At 38.7% G+C, this 26,061-nt stretch overlaps 1 protein-coding gene and 1 pseudogene across 2 annotated transcripts in view; one reads left to right on the forward strand and one right to left on the reverse strand.

The window, feature by feature from the left end:
* EXOC6B (exocyst complex component 6B) overlaps nt 1-26,061 on the forward strand; it is a 683,510-nt gene that overhangs the window by 118,464 nt on the left and 538,985 nt on the right. For both annotated transcript variants that reach the window (XM_002709766.6, XM_089327552.1), the window contains exon 6: nt 24,366-24,570. In XM_002709766.6, the coding sequence (XP_002709812.1) occupies nt 24,366-24,570 (205 nt within the window). The remainder of the gene's footprint in view (nt 1-24,365; nt 24,571-26,061) is intronic.
* On the reverse strand, nt 22,821-22,992 carry LOC127490481 (U2 spliceosomal RNA; annotated as a pseudogene).

Genomic DNA, 26,061 nt, shown 5'->3' on the forward strand with positions numbered 1-26,061 from the left:
TTGTCCCAGATCTTAGAAAGCTTTCACCTTCCTCAAATAGCTAAAGCAATCTTGTACAACAAAAACAAAGCCGGAGGCATCACGATACCAGATTTCAGGACATACTACAGGGCAGTTATAATCAAAACAGCTTGGTACTGGTGCAAAAACAGATGGATAGACCAATGGAACAGAACAGAAACACCAGAAATCAATCCAGACATCTACAGCCAACTCATATTTGATCAAGGATCTAAAACCAATTCCTGGAGCAAGGACAGTCTATTCAACAAATGGTGCTGAGAAAACTGGATTTCCACGTGCAGAAGCATGAAGCAAGACCCCTACCTTATACCTTACACAAAAATCAACTCAATATGGATTAAAGATCTAAATCTATGACCTGACACCATCAAGTTATTAGAGAACATTGGAGAAACCCTGCAAGACATAGGCACAGGCAAAGACTTCTTGGAAAAGACCCCGGAGGCACAGGCAGTCAAAGCCAAAATTAACAATTGGGATTGCATCAAATTGAGAAGTTTCTGTGCTGCAAAAGAAACAGTCAGGAAAGTGAAGAGGCAACTGACAGAATGGGAAAAAATATTTGCAAACTATGCAACCGATTAAGGGTTAATAACCAGAATCTACAAAGAGATCAAGAAACTCCACAACAGCCGGCGCCGCGGCTCACTAGGCTAATCCTCCGTCTTGCGGCGCTGGAACCCCGGGTTCTAGTCCCGGTCGGGGTGCCGGATTCTGTCCCGGTTGCCCCTCTTCCAGGCCAGCTCTCTGCTGTGGCCTGGGAGTGCAGTGGAGGATGGCCCAAGTGCTTGGGCCCTGCACCCGCATGGGAGACCAGGAGAAGCACCTGGCTCCTGCCATCAGATCAGCGCGGTGCGCCGGCCATTGGAGGGTGAACCAACGGCAAAGGAAGACCTTCCTCTCTGTCTCTCTCTCTCACTGTCCACTCTGCCTGTCAAAAAAAAAAAAAAAAAAAAAAAAAAAGAAACTCCACAACAACAAAACAAACAACCAACAACCTAGTTAAGAGATGGGCCAAGGACCTCAATAGACATTTTTCAAAAGAGGAAATCCGGATGGCCAACAGACACATGAAAAAATGTTCAGGATCACTAGCCATCAGGGAAATGCAAATCAAAACCACAATGAGGTTTCCCCTCACCCTGGTTAGAATGGCTCACATACAGAAATCTACCAACAACAGATGCTGGTGAGGATGTGGGGAAAAAGGGACACTAACCCACTGTTGGTGGGAATGCAAACTGGTAAGGCCACTATTGAAGTCAGTTTGGAGATTCCTCAGAAACCTGAATATAACCCTACCATACAATCCAGCCATCCCACTCCTTTGAATTTACCCAAAGGAAATTAAATTGGCAAATAAAAGAGCTGTCTGCACTTCATTGTTTATTGCAGCTCAATTCACAATAGCTAAGACGTGGAATCAACCTAAATGCCCATCAACAGAAGACTGGATAAAGAAATTATGGGATATGTAGTCTATAGAATACTATACAGCAGTAAAAAAGAATAAAGTCTGGTCATTTGCAACAAAATGAATGAATCTGGAAAACATCATGCTGAGTGAAATAAGCCAGTCTCAAAGGGACACCATGAGAAACAATGGCTTGATCAGCCCTTGTCCTGAGTGTAGAGGAACAACTTACTACTTTATTCCTTTTAGTATTTTTTTTGTTCTACTTAATAACATTGGTTGAACTCTTTAATTAACACACAGTATTCTTAGGTGTTTAACTGAAAAGCGATCCCTATTAAATATATATTTAAAGAGTGGGAATAAGAGAGGTAGGAGATGTACAGTTTGGTACATGCTCAATCAGACTTACCCCTAATGGTAGAGTTAGAAATGTGCCAGGGGATTCCAATTCAATCCCATCAAGGTGGCACGTACCAATGCCATCTCACTAGTCAAAGTGATCAGTTTCAGTTCATAATTGATCATAATGATAGGATTAAGAGTCAAAGGGATCACATAAACAAGACTAGTGTCTGCTAATACTAACTGATAGAATTAAAAAAGAGAATGATTCAACATGGGAAGCAGGATACACAGCAGACTCATAGAATGGCAGATGTCCTAAACAGCACTCTGGCCTTAGAATCAGCCCCTTAAGGCATTTGGATCTGGCTAAAAAAAGCCCATTAGAGTTTCAGGCATGGAAAGCCAAGACACTCGGGGGGGGGGGGGGGACACAAACCAAAAACCAAAAACCAAAAAAAACCTAAATGAAAGATCTCTGTGAGTGAGATCCCAGCAGAAAGAACGGGCCATCAAAGAAGGAGGTACCTTTCTCTGAAGGGAGGAGAGAACTTCCACTTTAACTATGACCTTTTCTAAATAAGATCGGAGTCAGCAAACTCAAGAGGGTTCCATAGCCTTGGCAGCTCATGACAAGGGCCTTGGGTGATTACTGACGCCATAAATAAGAATGTCAGTTGTTCAGTCAACAACAGGAGTCACTGTGCACTTACTCCTCATGTAGGATCTCTGTTGTTAATGTGTTGTACTGTGTGAATTAACGGTATAACTAGTACTCAAACAGTACTTTACACTTTGTGTTTCTGTGTGGGTGCAAACTGTTGAAATCATTACTTAGTATATACTAAATTGATCTTCTTTATATAAAGATAATTGAAAATGAATCTTGATGAAGAATGGGATGGGAGAGGGAGTAGGAGATGGGATGGTTGCGAGTGGGAGGGAGGTTATGGTGGGAAAAAGCTGCTATAATCCAAAAGATGTACTTTGGAAATTTATATTTTAAATAAAAGTTAAAAAAGAAAAGAAGGCTTTCACCTTGTCCTCTTTCCATGTGATGTTAGTTGTGACCTTGTTTTATATAACTTTTATTTGTTGAAGTGTCTTTTTTGTACATGTAATTTGTTTAGAGTTTTTTTAATCATGAAGGAATATTTAATTTTATCAAATGGCTTTACTATATCCATTGAAATGATTATATGGTTTTCATCCTTCCTTCTGTTGATGTGGTTTGTCATGTTTATTGATTTACATATGTTGAACCATCCTTGCATTCCTGAGATGAATCCCATTTGATCTTTTTATTACGTTTTTGGATTCAATTTGCTAGTATTTTGTTGAGAATTTTTCCATGATGCTTATCCAAGGAGATGTGTGTGTGTGTGTGTGTGTGTGTGTATACATATATAAATTTTTTGCTGAGTACTTGTTTGGTTTTGGTATTAGGGTAATACTAGCCTCATGGAATAAGTTTGGAAGACTTTCTTCCTCTTCCAGTTTTTGCAACAATTTCAGAAGAATTGGTATTAGTCCTTCTTTAATTGTTTGGTAGAAGCCATCTGAAACTGGGCTTTTCTTTGATGTGAGACCTGTTATTCATATTTTAAGATCAAGGTTTATTTATTTATTTGGAAATAAGAATGATGAGAGAGACAGACAAATAGACACTTATCTTCTATCTGCTTATTCACTCCCCAAATGGCTGTAACAACCAGGGCTGGGCCAGGAGTCCAGAAATTAATCCAGGTCTCCTACATGGCTGTCAGGGTCTCCAGTACTTGAGCCATGTTCCACTGCTGTCACAGGTACATTGTCATGAAGCTAAACTGGAAGCATGGCATCTGAGATTCTAACTCTTTCTCAGATATAGAATGCAAGTATCACAAGCAGTGGCTTAACCTGCTGAGCCACAACCCTGGCCCATGGTGGGGGACCTTTTATTACTAATTCCATTTTATTACTGATTATTTGTCTGTTGTGATTCAATCTTGGTAAGGTGTATATGTCCAGGAATTTGGCTAGGTTAATTAATCTCAGTTATCATATTTGGTCTCCTATTAATTTGTGTGTGTTCTGATTTTTATTATTTCTTTCCTTTGACTAATTTTTTTTTAAAGATTTATTTTATTTTTATTTGAAAGTCAGAGTTACACAGAGAGAGGAGAGGCAGAGAGAGAGAAAGGTCTTCCATCCGATGGTTCACTCTCCGATTGGCTGCTACGGCCAAAGCTGCACTGATCCAAAGCCAGGAGCCAGGAGCTTCTTCCAGATCTCTCACGTGGGTGCAGGGGCCCAAGGCCTTGCACCATCTTATACTGCTTTCCCAGGCCACAGAAGAGAGCTGGATCAGAAGTGGAGCAGCTGGGTCTTGAACCGGCACTCATATGGGATGCTGGTGCTTCAGGCCAGGGCATTAACCCACTGCGCCACAGCGCTGGCCCCTCCTTTGACTAATTCTGACTTTGTCTTTTTCTTGTTTTTCTAGTGCCTTCAGGTGAAGTGATAGATTGTTCGTTTGAGATCTTCTGGTTTTTTTTTTTTTTGATGTAGTTATTGATTGCTATACACTTTCTTCTTAGTTTTGATTTTGTTGTATCCTATAGTTTTTGGTATGTTTTATTTCCATTGTCATTTGTTTCAAGAAATTTTTAAGGTTTCTTCTTCCCTTTTTTTTTTTTTTAAAAAAAAGATTTATTTATTTTTTTTGAAAGAGTTACACAGAGGAGAGGCAGAGAGAGAGAGAGAGAGGGAGGGAGGAAGGGAGGGAGAGAGAGGTCTTCCATCGATGGTTCACTCCCCAATTGGCTGCAGTGGCCGGAACTGTGCCGATCTGAAGCCAGGAGCCAGGAGCTTCCTCCAGGTCTCCCATGGGGGTGCAGGGGCCCAAGGACTTTGGCCATCTTCTACTGCTTTCCCAGGCCACTGCAGAGAGCTGGACAGGAAGTGGAGCGGCCGGGTCTCAAACCGGTGCCCATATTGGATGCCGGCGCTTCATGCCAGGGCGTTAACCGGCTGTGCCACAGCATCAGCTAAGGTTTCTTCTTAATTTATTCTTTGATCCATTGGTTGTTCAGCAAGAATACATTGTTTAATGTCTCTGTGTTTTCATATATATATATATAAAACAAATATACATATATATGTATGTTTCCAAAGTTTTTCCTGTTAATGACTTATAGTTTTAGTGCATTGTGATATGATTTAAACTTTATTTATTTACTTATTTATTAAAATATTTTATTTATTTGAGAGGTAGAGTTACAGAGAGGGAGAGACAGAGTGAAAGTCTTCCATCCGCTGGTTCACTCCCCAAAAGGCTACAATGGCCAAAGCTGGTCTGATCTGAAGCCAGGAGCTAGGAGTCTCCTCCGGGTCTCCCAAGCAGGTGTAGAGGTCCAAGCACTTGGGCCATCTTCTACCATTTTCCCAGGCCATAGCAGAAAGCTGGATCGGAAGAGGAGCAGCTGGGACACAAACCTTCACCCATATGCTGGCACCGCAGATAGAGGCTTAGCCCACTGCACCACAGTCCTGGCCCCATGATTTCAATTCTAAAAAAATTTGCTGGGCTTGTTTTTTGGGGTATCATGTGGTCTCTCTTGGAGAATGTTCCATGAGCTAATGAATGGCATATAAATTCTGCAACTATTCAATGGAATATTCTATAGATATCTGCTTGATCCATTTTATCAAGGGTGCTGTTTAACTCTGCAGTTTCTTTGTTGATATTGAGTGATCTACCCATTGTTGAAAGTAGAGTGTTAAAGTTCCCTAACATTAAAGTACTGGAGTCTTTTTCTTTCCTTCTATGTCCACTAATATTTTCTTTATTTAGGTGCTCCAATATTGGGTACATGTATATTTATAATTAGTATTTCCTTTTGCTGCATTGACCCGTCGTTATGTAATGAACTTCCTTGTCTCTTTTTAAAATCTATTAAATCTGATGTAAGTATGGATGGTCCAGCTTTGTTTTGTTTTTCATTTGCATGTCATAGCTTTTTCCATCCTTTTATTTCTGTCTATAGTGTCCTTATGAGAAGTGAGTTTCTTTTGCGTATACTGGGATCTTTTTTTGTTTTTAAAATCCATTCAGTCATTAAATTGTCTTTAAACTGGAGAATTTAATCTGTTTGCATTTAAGATATTATTGATAGCTAAGAGTTTACCTGTGTCATTTTCTTACTTGTTTTCTAGCTTTATCCTAGTTACTTTTTTCCCCCTCTTTAATGGTCTTCCTTTGTGGTTAAGTGATTTACTATAATATTATTTTGTATTGCTTGTTTGTTATTATTGGTGTGTCTGTGTAGATTTCTGTTTTGTGATTATGAGTCTTATAGAAAACATCTTTGATAATAACAAGCTATTATGAAAAGTTAGCAAGGCAACATTGATTATAAAGAGGGAAAGAATCAAAGAAAGAGAAAAATACTAATTAAAACCTCTATACTTGTACTCAATTCTTCCATACATTTTGAATTTTTGATATCCTTCCTTATATCTTTCTATATTGCCTATCTCATAATGCACTAATGTAGTTGTTACCTTTAATTATTTTATTTTGAGTCTTCTTATTAAAATATGTGAATCGTGTATGCAATAGGCTTATAATGTTAGAGCATTCTGAATTTGTATAATTACTGTTTTTAAATATTTTTAAAAGATTTATTTATTTGAAAGGCAGAGTTACAGAGAGGCAGTGGAAGTGAGAGAGAGATCGTCCATCCTCTGGTTCACTCCCCAAGTGGCTGCAATGGCCAGATCTAGGCCAATCTGAAGCCAGGAGCCTGGAGCTTCTTCCAGGACTCCTATGTGGGTGCAGGGGCCCAAGCACTTGGTCATCTACTGGTTTCTCAGGCCATAGCAGAGAGCTGGATCAGAAGTGGAGCAGCCAGGTCTCCAACTGGCACCCATATGGGATTCTTATTTATTTTTATTTTTATTTAAAAAAATTTTTTTGACAGGCAGAAGTAGACAGTGAGAGAGAGGGAGAGAGACAGAGAGAAAGGTCTTCCTTTTCTGTTGATTCACCCACAATGGCCACTGTGGCTGGTGGGTTGCGGCCGGCGCACCACATTGATCCGAAGCCAGGAGCCAGCTGCTTCTCCTGGTCTCCCATGGGGTGCAGGGCCCAAGCACTTGGGCCATCCTCCACTGCACTCCCGGGCCACAGCAGAGAGCTGGACTGGAAGAGGAGCAACCGGGACAGAATCTGGCACCCCGACCGGGGCTAGAACCTGTTGTACTGGCGCTGCAGGCAGAGGATTAGCCTATTGAGCTGCAGCACTGGCCCCATATGGGATTCTGACACTGCAGGCAGCAACTTTACTCACTACACCACAGCTCAGGACCCCTTTTAAATTTTTATTGTAAAGAGAACAGATTTTGTACATTTCATAAGTACAGTTCTAAGAAGATAATCATCCTTTCCTCCCTCCTTCTCTCCCTCCCTCAACCACCCTCCTTCCTTCAGATTTTTTCCTTAATTTTTGCAAAGACATAATTTCAGTCTACCCTATAATCACAGGCTTAATGCACCACTAACCGTAATATTCAACAAGTGAAAAATATAAAGATTAAAGTCCCATAGGAATATAAACAAAGGCTAAAAACAGCAATCAAATCTCATGATGCCTGTTTTGTTCCTATACATTTTTTTTAATAATCTATATGAACCACTACATATCAGAGAAACATACGATATTGGTCTTTGGGACTGGGTATATCATTAAGCATAATGGTTTCAAAATGCTTGCATTTTGCTGCAAAAGACAAGATTTAATTCTTTTTTATACCCGAGTAGTATTCCATAGTGTATGCATACCATTCTTGCTTTGTCCAGTCATCAGCTGGTGGACATCTGGGTTGATTCCATATCCTAGCTAATGTGAATTGAGCTGCAGTAAACATGGGGGTTCAAATAACTCTTTCATATGCTGATCTCATTTTGTTTGGGCAAATTCCCAGGAGTGGAATGGCTGTGTCAAATGGGAAATCCATTTTCAGGTTTCTGATAAATTTCCATACTGTCTTCCATAATGGTTATACTAGTTTACATTGCCACCAACAGTGTATTAGGGTACCTTTTCCCTACATCCTTGTCAGTATGTATTATTTTTTGATTTTTGGATGATAGCCATTCTAACTAGGGTGCGGTGAAGCCTCATTGTGCTTTTTATTTGCATTTCCCTGTTAGCTGGTGATCCTGAGCACTTTTTCATGTATCTATTGGCCATTTGAATTTCATTCTTTAGAAAATGCCTATTCATGTCCTTTTCCCATTTCATAGCTGAGTTGTTTGTTTTATTGCTGTTGAGTTTCTTGAACTCTTTATAGATCCTGGATTTCAATCCTTTATCAGTTGCACAATTTGCAAATATTTTCTCTCGTTCTATTGGTTGCCTCTTTGTTGAGTATTTCCTTTGCAGTACAGAATGTTCTTTCTTGAAGTAACCCCAATTATCTATTTTTGCTTTTATTTCCTGTGCTTCTAAATCTTTTCCAAGAAGTCTTTGCCTATGCCAATGTCTTGCAGAGTTTCCCTGTACTAATTTGATGGTATCAGGTCATAGATTTAGATCTTTGATACATTGTGAATTAATTTTTTGTATAAGGTATATAAAGGGATCTTGTTTCATACTTCTGCATGTGTGGATACAATTTTCCCAGCACCATTTGCTGAAGAGACTGTTCTTTCTCCAGGGCTTGACTTTAACTCATTTCTCAAATTTGGTTGGTTATAGCTGCATAAATTGATTTCTGGAGTTTCTATTCTGTTCGATTGGTTTATGTGTCTTTGTTTGTGCCAGTACCAGGTCGTTTTGATTATAACTGACTTGTGATATGTCTTGAAGTCTAGTATTGTGATGCCTTTGGTTTTGTTCTTGTTAAGATTGCTTTAGCTAGTCAGGTCTCATGTTTCTATATGATTTTTAGCATTATTTTTTTCTAGATCCGAGAAGAATGTCCTTTGTATATTGACTTGGGATCACATTGAATCTGAAAATTGTTTTGGGTAGTATGGACATTTCAATTATATTAATTCTTTTCAATCCACAAACATGAAGATTTCTTCTACTTTTATGTGTCTTCTATTTCTTTCAAGATTTATAATTTTAATTGAAGAGATCTTTTGCATCCTGATTAAATTTATTCCAAGTTATTTAAATTTTTTTGTAGCTATTGTGAATGAGACTGATTTTACAAGTTTTTTTCTAAGCCATGATGTTGTTTGTATATACTGTGACTATTTATTTTTGTGTGTTGATTTTATATCCTGAAACTTTATCAAACTCTCTTATGAGCTTCAATAGTCTCTTAGTGGAGTCTTGGTTCTTCTCTGTGTTGGATCATGTCATCTGCAAACAGGGTAATTTGACTTCTACCATTCCCATTTGTATTCCTACACTTGCTCTTAGCCAAATGACCAAGAAATAATACCATTTATATTTCTTTTTCTTGTTGAATGGCTCTGATTAAAATTTCCATAACAGTATAGAATAGTATTGATGTGAGTGGGAATCCTTGTCTGGTTCAGTATCATAGTGGAAATACTTCCAGTTTTCCCCATTGGATGTCATTCTGTGCGTTTGTCATAAATTGCCTTGATTATGTTGATGTATGTTCCTTCTATATGCAATTTGCTTAAGGTTTTCACCATGAAAGGATGTTGTATTTTATCCATTGCTTTCTCTGCATCTATTGAAATGATCTTATAATTTTTATTCTTCAGTTTGTTAATGTGATGTATCACATTGCTTGATTTGCGAATGTTGAACCATGCCTGCATCCCAGGGATAAATCCCACTTGGTTCAGGTGAATGATCTTTCTGATATGTTGTTGGATTTGATTGGCTGGTATTTTGTATCTGTGTTCATCAGAGATGTTGGTCTGTAGTTCTCTTTCTCTGTTGTATCTTTTTCAGGTTTAGGAATTAAGATGATGCTGACATCATAGAAGGAGTTTGGGAGAATTCTCTGCCTTTCAGTTGTTTTGAATAGCATGAAAAGAATTGGAATTTGTTCTTCTTGAAAAGTCTGATAGAATTCAGCAGTAAAGTCATTCAGTTCTATGTTTTATTTATTTGTTTTTTTGAGTGTCTATTAATGATTCAATCTCTTAATTGGTTATTGGTCTTCTGTTTGGGTTTTCTATGTCTTCATGATTAAATCTTGGTAGATTGTATGTGCCCAGGAATCTATCCATTTGTTCTAGATTTTCTGATTTGTTGTCAAATAGCTCTTCGTAGTAATTCCTGGTGATTCTATTTCTGAGGTATCTGGTGTTACATTTCCTTTTTCATCTTTGATTTTATTGATTTGGGTCTTCTCCATCTTTTTTTTTTTATAGTTAGGCCAAAGGTGTATCAATTTTGTTTATTTTTTTTTAAAACAGTTTTTTCATTTAATTGATCTTTTTTGGTTTCAATTTTGGTTATTCTCTAATTTTAACAATTTCTTTCATCCTACTAATTCTGGGTTTGAACAGCATTTCATTTCATTGATCTTTTTTGGTTTCAATTTTGGTTATTTCTTATCTAATTTTAATAATTTCTCATCCTACTAATTCTGGGTTTGGTTTGTTGTTTTTCTAGGTCCTTGGTATTCATTGATAGCTCATTTATTTTATGCCTTTTCAATTTCTTGATGTAGGCAGTAATTGCTATAAACTTCAATCTTATTGCTGTTTTGCTGTATCCCACAAGTTTTCATATGTTGTATTATTATCTTCATTAATTTCCAAGAATTTTTTGATTTCCCTTTTGATTTCTTCTATGACCCACTGTTCATTCAGAATCATGTTGTTCAGTTTCCATATGTTTGTGTATTTTCTAAAGATTTAAGTTATTAATTTCCAGCTTCATTCCAGAAAGATACATGGTATGAATTCAGTTTTTTGAATTTGCTGGGATTTGCTTTATGGCTTAGTATATGGTCTGTCCTAGAAAAAGTTCTGTGCATTGGTAAAAATAATGTGTATTTTTCAACCATGGGATGAAATGGTCTGTAGATATCAGGTCCATTTGGTCCATAATGTTGATTAGATCTGCTTAATTTTTGATTTTATGTCTAGTTGATCTGTCCACTGATGAAAGTGGGGACGTTGAAGTCCTCCATTAGTATTGTATTGGAGTCTATGTCTCCCTTTAGAACATTAACATTAGTTTTACACTGGGGAAACCCTGTAAAACATTGGCATAGGTAGAGAGTTCTTGGAAGAGACCCCAGAGGCACAGGCAATCAAAGCCAAAATTGACAAATGGGATTACATCAAATTGAGAAGCTTCTGCACTATAAAAGAAACACTCAGCAAAATGAAGAGGCAACTGACAGAATGGGAAAAATTATTTGCAAGCTATGCAACTGATAAAGGATTAATATTTAGATCTGTAAAGAGCTCAAGAAACTCAACAACAACAAAACAAACAACCTAAATGAGCAAAGGACTGAAACAGGCATTTTTCAAAAGAGCAAATCCAATGGCCAACAGTCATATGAAAAAATGCTTAGGATCACTAGCCGTCAGGGAAATGCAAATCAAAACCACAATGAGGTTTTACCTCACCCCTGTTGGAATGACTTTCATACAATCGACAAACAGATGCTGGCAAAAAGGTACCCTAAGCCACTGAAGGTGGGGATGTAAACTGGTACAACCACTGTGGAAGACAGTATAGAGATACCTCAGAAACTTGAATATAGGCCTACCATATGACCCAGCCATCTCACTCCTGGGAATTTACTGAAGGGTATTGAAATCATCATAGTAAAGAGCTATCTATACCCCCATGTTTATTGCAGCTCAATTCACAGTAGCTAAGATATGGACTCAACCTAAATGCCTGTCAATTCAAGACTGGATAAAGAAATTATGGGATATGTACACATGGATTACAACACAGTTGTAAAAAAATATGAGATCTTGTTGTTTGCAACAAAATGGATGCAACTGGAAACCATTATACTTAGTGAAATAAGCCAGTCCCAAAAGGACAAATACCATATGTTCTCCCTGATGTAACTAATAGAGCACCTAAAAGGTAATCTATAAAAGTGAAATTGACACTTTGAGATGTGATGACTTTGAACAGCCCTTGTCTTGACTGTTGTGCAACAGTTTTTTTTTCTCAAACTATTTATTGAACTCTTAACTTAGTATAGAGTTCCTCATATGTGTATAAAGTTAATTAAAAATAGATCTTAGTAAAAAATAAGAATGGGACTAGGAGAGGCAGGAGGAAGAAGGGTGGGAGTGCAGGTGAGAGGGCGGATAGGGTGAGAAGAATCATTATGTTCCTAAAGTTGTATTTATGAAATGCATGAAGTTTGTATACCTTAAAGAAAAGGTTTCAGAGGAACAAAATAAAAAATTTAAAAAACCTCTTTGATTTCAAATTATGGAAAGTCTAATGAACCCTAAAACTGCCTCCATCTACTTTTTTTCAAATACTAACAAATATCATAAAATGTTGGTCTCCAAAGTTATTTAGAAATGACTAAATCCTGAACTAACCTTGTGATAGTTTAAATCTAAGTGATTCCTTGCATTATTAAATCTCTTAATAAACTTAATTATTCAGCTTCAACAAAAAACATTTGTTTGAAATAGCCAGGTGCCCTGGTATTGGGTTGATATACGTTTACTGTAGTCACATATTCCAGTTGAATTGATCCCTTAATCATTACATAATGTCCTTCATTGTGTATTGTAAAAGTTTTTGTGTTAAAGTCAATTTTGTCTGATATTAGGATGGCTACTCCTGCTCGTTTTTGCTTTCTATTAGCCTGGGATTTTTTTTTTTTATATCCTTAAACTTTCAGTCTGTGTGTATCTTTGTTGAAGTGTGTTTCTCATAGGCAACAAACAGATGGGTTTTGTTTTTAATCCGTTCAGCCAGGTTGTATCTTTTAATTGGAAAATTTAGGCTATTTACATTTAAGGTTATTATTAATTTATAACTACTTCATCCTACTATTTTTCCATAATGTTGCTAATGTTTGTTTTGGATTTCCTTTGTAATTTTATTAGTAGATTTTATGCCTTCACATCCTTTCATAATGATGACTATCATTCTCTGTTTCTGTGTGTAGCACATTCTTAAGTATTGTTTGTAAGGCTGGAGGAGTAGTGACAGATTCTTTCAGTTTCTCTTTGTTTTGAAAGGTCTTTATTTCATCTTCATTTATAAATTAGAGCCTTCTTGGGTACAGTATTCTGGTTTGGCAGTTTTTTTTTTTTTTCTCTTAGAACTTGTACTGGGTCTCTCCATTCTTTCCTAGCCTGTATGATTTCTTATGAGAAATCAGCTGTCAGTCTAGTTGGAGATCCTCTGAAAGTAATCTGGCATTTTTTTTTTTTTTTTTTTACAGGCAGAGTGGACAGAGAGAGAGAGAGACAGAGAGAAAGGTCTTCCTTTGCTGTTGGTTCACCCTCCAATGGCCGCCGCAGCCAGCGTGCTGTGGCTTGCGCACCGCGCTGATCCGATGGCAGGAGCCAGGTACTTCTCCTGGTCTCCCATGTGGGTGCAGGGCCCAAGCACTTGGGCCATCCTCCACTGCACTCCCTGGCCACAGCAGAGAGCTGGCCTGGAAGAGGGGCAACCGGGACAGAATCCGGCGCCCTGACCAGGACTAGAACCCGGTGTGCCAGTGCCACAAGGCGGAGGATTAGCCTAGTGAGCCGCGGCGCTGGCCTTCTGGCATTTTTCTCATGCACATTTTAGAATATTTTCTTTACAATCAAACTTTCAACAGTAAAACATAATGTATTGTGGTAAAGCTTTTTTCTGATCATTTTTATTAGGAGTTCTACATGCTTCTTGTACGTCAATGTCCCTATCTTTCTCCAAATTGGTAAAGTTTGCTGCTAATATTTTACCAAATAGATGTTCTAGACCATTCTTTATTTCCACACCTCAAGGAACTCCTAAGTTACAGATGTTTGGTTGTTTAATAATATCCCATAAATCTTGAACACTATTTTTGGTTTTTCTAATTTTCTTTTCCTTCTTCTTCTCCTCCCCCTTCCTCTTTCTCTTTTTCTTCCCCTTCCTCTTTTTGTTTTTCTTCCTTGTCTTTTTCTGCTTCCACTTCCTCCTCCTTCTGCCTGTTTTTCCTTTCTTCCTCATTTTCTTCCTCCTCTCTTCTTCCTCTTCCTCATCCTCCTTTTCTTCTTAAAAAAAAAAAAAGATTTATTTATTTATTTGAGAGGTCAAGTTACAGATGAAGAGAGGGAGAGACACAGAGGTCTTCCATCTGCTGGTTCACTCCCCAAATGGTTGCAACAACCAGGGTTTTTTCAGGCCAAAGCCAGGAGCCCAGAGCTTCTTCTGGGTCTTCTTCTGGGTTCAGGAGCTCAATCACTTGGGCCATCTTCTCCTACTTTCCTAGGCCATTAGAGGAAGCTGGATTGAAGTGGAGCAGATAGAACGTGAACTTGTGCCTGTATGGGATCCTGAAGCTGCAGGCAGAGGCTTAAACTGCTATGCCACAGTGCCAGCCCTCCTCCTCCTCTTCCTCTCCTTTGCCTTTTCCTCCTCCCCTTATTCTTTTCCTCCTCCTCCTCCTTCTTGCTCCTCTTCCGCATCCTTCTCCTCCTTGTCCTCCTTTTCTTCCTCTTATTCCTCCTCCTCCTCCTCCTCCCTTTTCCAAATATTTGACTTCTAGCTTGGACATTATTTTTTCTGCCTCACCCAGTCTGTTGTGAAGGCTTTCAACTGTATTTTTTATTAGACATATTGAATTCTTCATTTCTAATATTTCAGTTTGATTTCTCTTTTAGATTTCTGTCTCTTGACAGAATTTTTCATCCATGGCATGTAGATTTTTTCATGTATGTATTTGCTTCTCTGTGTTTCTGAGTAATCTTATGATTCTTTTGAATTACTTTTCAGGCATTTCATAGTCTCTTCATCTTCATATTCTAATATCGAAGTGTTGTCTTCCTTTTGGGGGAGGCATATTTTCTTCCTTCATCATGTTTCTTTTATTTTTTAAATTTATTTTTATTTTTTGACAGGCAGAGTGGACAGTGAGAGAGAGAGAGACAGAGAGAAAGGTCTTCCTTTTCTGTTGGTTCATCCTCCAATGGCCGCTGCGGCCAGCGCGCTGCGGCCGGCGCACCGCGCTGATCCGATGGCAGGAGCCAGGTGTTTCTCTTGGTCTCCCATGGGGTGCAGGGCCCAAGGACTTGGGCCATCCTCCACTGCACTCCCTGCCCACAGCAGAGAGCTGGCCTGGAAGAGGGGCAACCGGGACAGAATCTGGCGCCCCGACCGGGACTAGAACCCGGTGTGCTGGCGCCGCAAGGTGGAGGATTAGCCTAGTGAGCCACAGCGGTGGCTCTTTTATTTCTATGTTTATTTTTAGGCATTGTGGAAGCACTTGTTGGTTTTCTTCTTTGATGGCTTTTATCTTTGAAACATGCCTCTGTGACTTGGTAGAGTATCTGCACCTTTGGTAGGTACTCAGAGTCGTATGCTGGGTCGGGCAAGGGAGCTTAGGCCAGCGCTCAAGAGTCTAGGATGACACCTGAGTTGGGCATGGTAAATCTGTTGTATATTCAGTAGGGGGTAGAATATGATTGCATTGGCTGGTGTGTAACAGCATCAAACCCTCTCTGGCTTGGTGAACCAGCCACCCATGGTTAGCCCACAGTGCCTGGACACTTCACTCATATAACACAAGGACTAAAGAAAGGATCTGGGTGTTCCTCAGTATGAGCATGGAACTCTGAGCCTCTGAAGCCAGACACATTGATTGCCATACCCTATTGCAGTCACAGAATTCCCACAGTCAAAGGGCACAGGTCTCTCATAGCATAGGGAGAAGGGGATCCACTCAGCCCTACAAGCATCCCCTGTCCACAGAATGACCTGTGGTATTCCCAGAGCCTGTTGCATAACCTATAGAGGTTGGTTCGTGCTGTGCCTTGGCAAGTTGAGTCAGGCACCTTAGTAGCATGAGTTGGGGAAGCACTTTATCCGCCTAAGTGGGCACCCTGCTCCCCTGCCAAGCTTGAGGCCAGATTCAAATGCAGTGGAGATAAAATTCCCTAGTTGCACGCAGATCACCCACACAGAACACAGCAACCTCTACTCACCTTATTAAGGTGGTGTTTCTTCCCTGCTGCTTGCAGGGTGCTTTGCTCCAGGAAGATGGTGTCCCCTGCAGCGTCTAGCTTCAGGACTCACTGGTGGTATCCTGCTTGCTGCTGTGTGATTGAACTGTCCCTGCCGCTCCATGGCATCCCTCTTCTTTTTGTAGAATTTCCCTTGCAAACTACTTTCAAACTGTCCCCTGGAAATGCAGTTCCTACTCTTTTCTTCTGTTATCTTCCTATGGTGGGAATCATTCTCTAGTCAGCCATCTTGAATCTCTGTAGTTACTGTTACCAATGAGCTTTCTATCTTTCTGTGGTTTCTTCTTACTTGTTAGCATCTTTTAGTTTGAAGAACTCCCCTTACCATTTTCTCGAAGAACAGATATGGTGGTGATAAATTTTTCAACTTTTGTTTGGTAATTTCTCTATCTCTCTTTTATTTCTAAAGGATATGGGTATAGTTTGCTGGGTATAGTTTTCTTGGTTGGCCCTTTTGTTCCTCAAGTGCTGTGAAAATCTCATACTGCTCCCTGCTGACCTATGTGATTTCTGTTGAGAAGTCAGCTGAAGCAAATTGGAATACCCTTATGTGTATTTCTTTTTTATTTTTTATTTATTTTTTAAAGATTTATTTATTTGAGAGTCAGAGTTACACAGAGAGAGATGGAGAGGCAGAGAGAGAGAGAGAGAGAGGGAGAGAGAGAGAAGTCTTCCATCCACTGGTTCACTCCCCAGTTGACCATAATGGCCAGAGCTGTGCTGATCTGAAGCCAGGAGCCAGGAGCTTCTTCCGGGTGCAGGGGCCCAAGGACTTAGGCCATCCTCTACTGCTTTCCGATGGTATAGCAGAGAGCTGGATGGGAAGTAGAGCAGCTGGGTCTCAACCTGGCACCCATATGGGATGCCGGCACTGCCGGTGGTGGCTTTACTTGATACACCACAGTGCCAGCTTCTGTGTTATTTTTTTTTTTTCTTTTGCTGCTTTGAGAATCCTCTCTTTGTCTTTAACTTTTGAGAACTCAGTTATCTAAAATGTCTTGAATAGACTTGTTTGAGTTGAACCTGATATACCCAAATGTTTATATCCTTCTCTAGGCTGGGAATTTTTCCGTTAGTATCTCATTGAATAATCTTTCTACCCTTTTGGCATTCTCAAGTCTTTTTTGAACTCCAGTAATTTAGATATTTGCTTTTTTAATGCTGTACCAAATTTCCTATAAGCTTTCTCCATTTTTCTCTTTAATTTTCTTCTCCCTGACTGCATTTTTAACAGCCTGTCTTTGAGCTTACTAATTCTGTCTTCTGTTTGATTTATTTTTTATTGGTGCTTTTTATTAAATTTTAAATTTTATTTTTTAAATTTACTTGAAAGGCAGAGTTACAGAGAGAGGAGGAGGAGGAGGAGGAGGAGAGAGAGAGAGAGACAGAGAGACAGACAGACAGAGAGATCTTCTATCTACTGGTTCATTCCCCAAATGGCTACAACAGCTGGGGTTGGGCCAAGCCAAAACCAGGAGCCCAGAGTTCCTTCTGGGTCTCCCACACGAGTGCAGAAAACCAAGCACTTGGGCTGTCCTCTGCTGCCTTTTCCAGGCCACCAGCAGGAAGAAGCTGGATCAGAAGTGGAACAGCCAGGTCTCAAACTGGCTCCCATATGGAATACTGACATCACAGGATGAGGCTTTATCAGCTATGCCACCACACTGGCCTTATATTTTAAATTTTGATTATTGTACTTTTCAGGTTGGGGGATTCTGTTTGACTTTTTTTACTTTTTTTAAATTTATTTTTATTTTTTTGACAGGCAGAGTTAGACAGTGAGAGAGAGAGAGACAGAAAAAGGTCTTCCTTCCATTGGTTCTCCCCCCCAAGTGGCCGCTACGGCCGGTGTGTTGCAGCTGGTGCACTGCGCCAATCCAAAGCCAGGAACCAGGTGCTTCTCCTGGTCTCCCATGCGGGTGTAGGGCCCAAGCACTTGGGCCATCCTCCACTGCACTCCCGGTTCACAGCAGAGAGCTGGACTGGAAGAGCAGCAACCGGGACAGAACCGGCTCCCTAATCGGGACTAGAACCTGGGGTGCCGGTGCCACAGGTGGAGGATTAGCCTAGTGAGCTGTGGTGCCGGTTTTTAATACATCACTGTTAAGGTTCTCGGATACAGTACCAAGTTGTTTCAAGTTTTCTTGAAGCTTGTTGAATTCCTTAAGTCACCTATTTTCAGTTCTCTTTCTGAAATATCACATGTATGAGTTGCCATGTGGTCAGTTACGTATGTTCAGTTTTTGGAGCCTTATTCTCTCAGGTGAAGCTGTGGCTTCCTGAGAGTTGATGCTTGTTGGTATATAATGTCTACATGTTCAAGGGGTTTTTCCACTCCTAATTATATAGATAATAACTTCCAGAGAGTCTAAGCAGGCTAGTTAATTTTTTGGGGCCTGTGGTCACGACCTCCACTATTTAATCCCTCCACACTACCCTAAGTCTAGGTTTGTGAAAGTTCACTGCTAGTGTGTTGTCGCTGTATGACCACTAGATGTCACCCTAAGCCCAAGGTTATCTCAGATCTGCACTTGGTATGTTCTGAATGAACTCTGGGAGTTCCTAAAAAGAGTTGTCTGTCCCTTTCAGCCTCTGGTCAGGTCCCAGGGGGGCCCAGATGCTTTGTCTAGAGTTATCATCCTGTTATCAGATACTGAGGGATTCTGTCTGGGTTTGAGCCTCACTGCAGAGCCCTAACTTGGGGCTAATACGGTGAGCCCACTGTATCATATACGCAAATGTTTATATCCTTCTCCAGGTTGGGAAAAATTCCCAACCTAGAGGAATTTTTCCCTCCGCATCCAGGCCAGCTCTCTGCTGTGGCCTGGGAGTGCAGTGGAGGATGGCCCAAGTGCTTGGGCCCTGCACCCGCATGGGAGACCAGGAGAAGCACCTGGCTCCTGGCTTCAGATTGGCGCAGTGCACCAGCTGCAACACACCAGCCATAGCGGCCACTTGGGGGGTGAACCAACGGAAGGAAGACCTTTCTCTCTCTCTCTCTCTCTCTCTCACTCTCACTCTCACTCTCACTGTCTAACTCTGCCTGTCAAAAAATAAAAATAAAATGAGCCCATTGTATTAGCCCTAAGTTCCTATGGAATGAGTTGCTACATACTTACCTTTTTTTCTCCCAAATGGACGATTATATGCTACTATCTACTATTATGCTAAAAGCAGATACTGTGTCTCTCACTAGGTTCTTTAGCTCTTGTGAATGGGTTTGTTACGTGAATTGCTGTTGCAGTTGATGTTTCTGTGGGGATATGATCATTGGAGGGTCTCACTCAGCCACTTCTTATTGTGAGCCCCTCCCCCTGTTATTTTTGAGTGGATAACATAATGTGTTGATGACGGTCTAGATGTTGGGAGACCTTTATTCTTTCTTAGTGAGTTGTGGGCTTTATTTTGGCAAATAGTTCAGTTGTGGTCAAAAGTCTTCTCTCCTCAAACCCTGTTTTTAAGCTCTGTTGTACCTGTCTTCATTTCTGTGCACTTCAGCTTCATAGATAAGGTTTCCACTCTTGATAATCTACCCTGAATAGCTCATGATCCCCCAGAATTCTTCACTTTGCCTGTTCAGAGCCTCGGTGAAGCTCTTTGAACTATTCACCTTTTTTGTTGTTGTTGTTAAAAATTTATTTATTTACTTCAGAGGCAGAGTTATAGACAGAGAGAGGGAGAGAGAGAAATAGGTCTTCCATCCTCTGGTTCACTCCCCTAATGGCTTCGACGGTTGGAGCTGGGTCTGTCTGGAGCCAGGAGCCAGGAGCCAGGAGCCAGGAGCCAGGAGTTTCTTCTGGGTCTCCCATTCAGGTGCAGGAACCCAAGCACTTGGGCCATCTTCTACTTCCTTGCTAGGCCATCAGCATGGAGCTGGATAGGAAGTGGAGCAGCCGGGACTCAAACAGATGCCCATATAGGATGTCAGTGCTGCAGGCAGATGCTTAACCCACTATGCCATAGTGCTTGCCCCTTGAGCTATTCACCTATGTCTCTCTGGTTAGTCTTTCCCTCCCCCCTCCCTCCCTCCGTTTTGCCTATTCATGTTGAATTTCCCTTTTTTCCATGTCTAGTCTAGTATTCAGCAAACACTCAGGGAAGACCATGTGTAGATTTCTGCAGTTCTACATTGCTGCCTTTTTTTCCCTTTTTTTTTCTTTTTTTCTTTTTTTTTTTTTAACTTTTATTTAATGAATATAAATTTCCAAAGTATGGCTTATGGATTACAATGGCTTCCCCCCCATAACGTCCCTCCCACCCGCAATCCTCCCCTTTCCCATTCCCTCTCCCCTTCCATTCACATGAGGATTCATTTTCAATTCTCTTTATATACAGAAGATCAGTTTAGCATACATTAAGTAAAGATTTCAATAGTTTGCTCCTCACACAGAAACATAAAGTGAAAAATAATAGATGATTTTTTAAATGATGATGAAATCAGATCAGACCTATTGTCATGTTTAATCCCAGTGAGAGTCAAGTTGGTAATTGCTAATTTCTTTTTTTTTTTTTAACAGAAGATCAGTTTAGTATACCTTACGTAAAGATTTCAACAGTTTGCACCCCCATAGAAACACAAAGTAAAATATACTGTTTGAGTACTCATTATAGCATTAAGCCTCAATGTACAGCACCTTAAGGACAGAGATCTTACATGAAGAGTAAGTGCACAGTGACTCCTGTTGTTGACTTTACAAATTGACACTCCTGTTTATGGCATCAGTAATCTCCCTATGCAGCAGTCATGAGTTTCCAAGGCTATGGAAGCCCCTTGAGTTCTCCGACTCTTATCTTGTTTAGACAAGGTCATAGTCAAAGTGGAGGTTCTCTCCTCCCTTCAGAGAAAGGTACATTGCTGCCTTTTAAAGGAAACTCTGCTGTAACGCTTCAAGCTGCCTAAACTTTCCTGAATTACTTAAGTCAGGCCGGCTGCTGGGCTCTGTTTGGGTTTTCTCTGATTGTGTCCATATTGTGGAAATCACTTTTGGGGAGATAATACAGGTGATTATTAAACTCACCTTGTTGCCTGCCCCCCCCCCCCCCGCCCCGTTTTTTCCCTTGAGGTCACAGTTCTGTGTTGCCTGATATCCAGTGTTTGAAAATAGCTGTTTTTCTATTATAGCCAGTATTCTACTTGTTTACAAAGTGGGAAGTCATATCTGTTACTTGTTATGCCTTCATGGCTAGAAGCCTATTTGTTTTTTTTTAGCCATAAATACTGATTATACCACTGGCTTGTTACTCCCTATGGAAAGCTATCTGGCTATCATTCTAATGCTAGCACAGCATTTATTAGTGATGCTCTGACTATGATTCGAAAAGGAACTAATATTTTCCTCTGTCGAAAGCTTTTATTTCATATTTTATTGTACTCTGAAAATTTTTAAAAATTTCTTATAGGTAGTTATGATTTACTTTCAAGGCTCACTTGCCAGAATTTTAAAAGCCTTCATTGTGAAAGAGTCCCACGCCATGGCCAAAAAGTACCAAAATTTTATTTGCGTAGATCAACATTCCTCTTCTCACGACAGCATTCAACCATGTCGAAGTTGTTCCGACCTTGGTTATCCAGTTTATGGGATTACTTAGACCTCCTTTTCTGCCTTCTGTCCCTTTTTTCTTTGCTTTTTATTTCCTGTATTTCTGCTTACATCTCTATTAGTAATGAGGTATGCTTGAAGGGTGGAGGAAATGTGAGCACACATGCAAATGCAACTAAGGAATTTGGCTCTTAATAACATTTGGAAGTTGTCAAAAGCAATGTCAAAATTCAGTTTTGGATTTGCATGGCCACTGAAAGTAGAATTATTTTCTTTGAGTGCCTGCTTGTACAGGTATTTAATTGACTGTCATTCTTTAATCTGCCACTAATATTGAAATGCAGTAGAAATTTGAGTAATCTTATTGATAGGTTACTATAGTTGAAATATGGGTATGTCAGAGAAGGCACAATGAAGAAATAAGGTGACTTTTTTTTTTTCTGTTGCCAGGAATCATTGGGTTTTGTACTAATTAGCCTTGAAAAATGTGGAGCTATTTGACAGACCAGATGTTTTCGGCATGAGCCGTGTGTCTCATCAGTGAATGTGCCTTGTGTCTGCAGGGAACATTGTTGGATTTTTTTCATTCTATAAACAGTGTTCCAAAATATAACTAAACCCCAAAGTGTGTTTATCTTTTTGGCTTAATTTCTGGCTTTCTATCCATTCTAAAGTTTCTCTCTAGAGGAATTGTGTTTTATTACACATAGCTCTTCCTACCTAATTGTAGTATAAACACCATTCTGTTTATACTAAACCATGTGAATTGTTCCTGTTTTTAGGTCTGTAAAATTTTAATAAAAGCAACTATTTCAGATTTAACTCTATTTATACTTTTATTTCTAAATTTAGGAGGAATATATCTTTTCTCCTTTATTTATTTGGAATAAGATTTTGATTTTTGTAATACATGAGAGAAAACATTAAAGAAAAAAAGTAAAAGCAGTTTCTAGTCTTTAGTGTTTGTGGTACTAACTGTAAGAAGAGCTTAGATATCTCTTGTGATATTCTTTTTATAAGGCCCAAATGCAGTTGTATGTTTTTCTTACTTATAGGAAGGAACTGAGGGTTTTTTTTAAATACTAAATATAACACAGGAAGCATAGAAATTAGGAAATTAAAAGCATAAAGAACAAAATTTTCACTCAGAATATTGCTGTTCAAAGGACAAAAGCAAGATTTTTAACCTTGTTTTTGTATATACTTTACCAGTCATTTTTCTCTGCACTTTTGTGTGTGTATTTAGTCAGTGATTTATTTCATACAGGCATATATATTCATAGTTTATGCAGGTCTGCATATTTATATTTTGAAAGATGTTATGATCATACTTGTAAGATTTATTTATTTTTAATTGATGTACTGTGCCATGCCAGGTTGATGCAAGGAGCACATAGAGCAAGCACCCATTTCATCTCCCTGCTTCAAAATTCCGTTTAGTATTTTGTCCTTTGATAGAGTAGTGTCAGAAATTCAGCTGATAAGAGCAGATACTACACTTGATCTTAGCCTAAAGGCTGAGGAACAAGAAGATCTATTTTTTGAAATGATTTTCATTAAACATTATTGCAAGCATTTTGCTATTTTGTTAGTCTTTTACCTTATGGATATATCATAATGTCTCTAACCATTTCCTTGTTAGTAGACACCTGTTAGTTTTTAAAAATTTGCTAACATAAAAATTCTAAACTCTGTAAAAGAGGTTTATACATATTTTTATACAACTATTTTTTTTGAAAATGCAGTTTTTGCAATAGTTGTGTTGCTAAATATTTCAATGAAGACTGCTATCATTAATAAAGTCTTCTTTTTACCAGCAAGCTGTGAATTCTCATTTATTAAAACTTTAATAATCGTAAATATCTGTTAAGAAATCTTTTGGAGTTTGACAAAATCATGTTTAAAAATTTTTAATGTAAAATTGTTCATATTTATGGAGTTCCATGTAATGCTTCAGTACAGGATACTTTGTGACATTCCCATTCAGAGTAAATTTACTCAAAATTTAACAGTTCCTTATGGCGAAACGTCTAAAATTATTTTAGTTTTTTTTAATGGGGAAACTTACAATATATTAATATTACCTATAGTCACCCTACTGTGAAACAGAATTTTCTGTGAGGCCTTCTACTTAGATCTTCCATATGGGTACCTGTAGCTTCCTTGTCAGTCAGGGATATGTGGAGTGCTTAGGCCCTTTTAGGTGAACCCTCTTCCTCAGTTAAGGATATGCAGAGAATTTGTCAAGTCCTTCTATGGGTGTCTTATTTCTGTGACTTCACTGATGAATTTCTACTTTGTCTTCCAGTCTACTGTTTGCCCTAGCCAGATTGTAACTTTAAGCCAATAGAGCTGAAAGCTTTTCCTATTGTTAGTTTTTTTTTTTTTTTAAACTGAGTTTGCTACTTTTATTCACAAAGCTAGTTGAGATTTTTACACTCTGCTCCAAGTTGTTGTGAATAAATACCTCTCTTGTTCTTCTTTGGTCAATTTCCACAGCTGTTTTGGGCAGCTTGACTCTTGACAATGTTTCTTTTTTTGGGTATAAGATATGTCAGGCTCTTCCATCTGCAATTGTGGAAGTCTTAAATGATTTTTTTTATATTAAGATGACCTTCTTTGATTTCCTTTTATTCATGGTGTAATTAATTTCATTGATAGAGATTCCAGGTTTTTAGATTCTTTGGATAAAATTTTTTCAATTATAACTTCCTAGACTCTTAGAAATTATATTACTTTTTAATTGTTTGTTATTTTTTCATTGAGTTTTAATTAAAACTTAATTCTGGGATTGTCCTAAGGTGTATTAGAACTAATTTGGGCTAGAAATTTTACCTGAGAAATATAACTGTTACCTTCAAAAAACCTTAGCTGAACTGTATGTGATGAATCCCTTTTGTAGGCATTATCCTGCACTGAAAACTCTGGAACATCTGGAACATACCTATTTGCCTCAAGTAAGCCACTATCGGTTCTGCAAGGTGATGGTGGACAACATCCCTAAACTTCGAGAAGAAATAAAGGATGTTTCCATGTCTGATCTCAAAGACTTTTTGGAGAGCATCCGCAAACATTCAGACAAAATTGGAGAGACTGCCATGAAGCAAGTAGGTTGTGGGTTTATGATAGGTTTATGATGGTTTTTTAGGTTTTCAGTTACACATGGATTTCTCTTAGCCAAATGTCTTAATTGTTTCTTGTCATTTTAGGGAAGTCCTTCATCTTTATGATTAAAAAATGGTTTATTTTTTAAAATTTTATTAACAGAGTAATGAACTATTGACTATATTGTTTTGCTCTGTGCATGTTCAGTTAAGTAGTGATGATTTTTGATTGTTTATATTGGGGATTTTAAGAATTTTTTCCCGTTTTTTGAGTATATCCCTAGACTTTTATATGATCTGAAGCCCAAGAATGTTCAAACTTCTCCTTCTAGTAATTGACCTAAAATGTGTTGCATGTATCTCTGACTGATTATTTACTATGTAATCAAGAGTCATGTTATTTATGAATATTTTCTAATATTAGCAGGTGTCAATGAAAAAAGCTATTAGGAAGGGCTGTGAATTATGATCACAGAAAAATATTTATTCATAGCTTATAAAGACATGTCTTTTATACTTGCTATTTTGAAATTTTAAAAAGCCATTTTTATTTTATTAGAGTCAAAGAGGCAGAGAGAGAAATAGATGGAGAGATCTTTCATCTGCTGCTTCACTTCCTAAAAGCCTACAATAGCCAGTACTGGTGCAGGCTGAAGCCAGTAGTCAGGAACTCAATCTGAGTCTTCCATGAGGGTGAAAGAGACCCAAGTACTTGAGAGCCATCACCTGCTGCTTCTCAGGGTGCACATTAGCAGGTGCTGGATCAGAAGGAGAGATGCTGGGATGCAAACCTTTTGGCACTTCTTGGGACATTGGTGACTTAACTTTTTGCCAGTTGTTCATCCCTGAAATTTAAATTATGTTGATTTAAAAAAAATTTCTCAGTAGACTTGATGATGTAGCCTGTAAGAGTGAATAGAACATTTAGTTGTTCATTATAAGCAACAGTATTTGTAGTTCTTACCATTCTGTGAGTAATAAGGAATTATGTTTTGAATAATATTTTAGGGCTCAACTAAATTAGTAATTTTAGTTCAGATGTCTCTTTGGTCTTGCAAAAGAGATTTGTCACTTGGTCCTTTCCAAAGGCAAGGCAACTCCCACTTCTTTGACGTTTTGTCAGTGTTATACTTCACCAAGTTAGACTTTAAAACTTATTGTGGGTAAGTCTGATAGAAATAATCAGATCATGGCATGTTTTAATATGACAAAGAAAGTTAGTCATTAAAGCATATCTTTACATTGTTGAGTGTAAGTTTTGAGTATAGAAATTAAGGAATTTTACAAGGTAAATCTTTATGGTAGATGATGAATTTCAGCTGAACTTTCAAAATACAGAAGAGTGTAATACAAAGCCTCTATGAAAGCTGCCTTTTTAAAGGTGATTTTTTTCTCCCTAGGTCTCTGCATGAAGAATAAACTTTATTTCCCTTTTAATGAAAGAGAAATTTATTAAGAATATTGTTACTTTATGTAATGTAAACTTAGCTGGCT

Source organism: Oryctolagus cuniculus, chromosome 2 (genome assembly GCF_051225735.1).
Source record: "Oryctolagus cuniculus isolate XC-2025 breed Fujian yellow rabbit chromosome 2, ASM5122573v1, whole genome shotgun sequence".
Lineage (NCBI taxonomy): Eukaryota > Metazoa > Chordata > Mammalia > Lagomorpha > Leporidae > Oryctolagus > Oryctolagus cuniculus.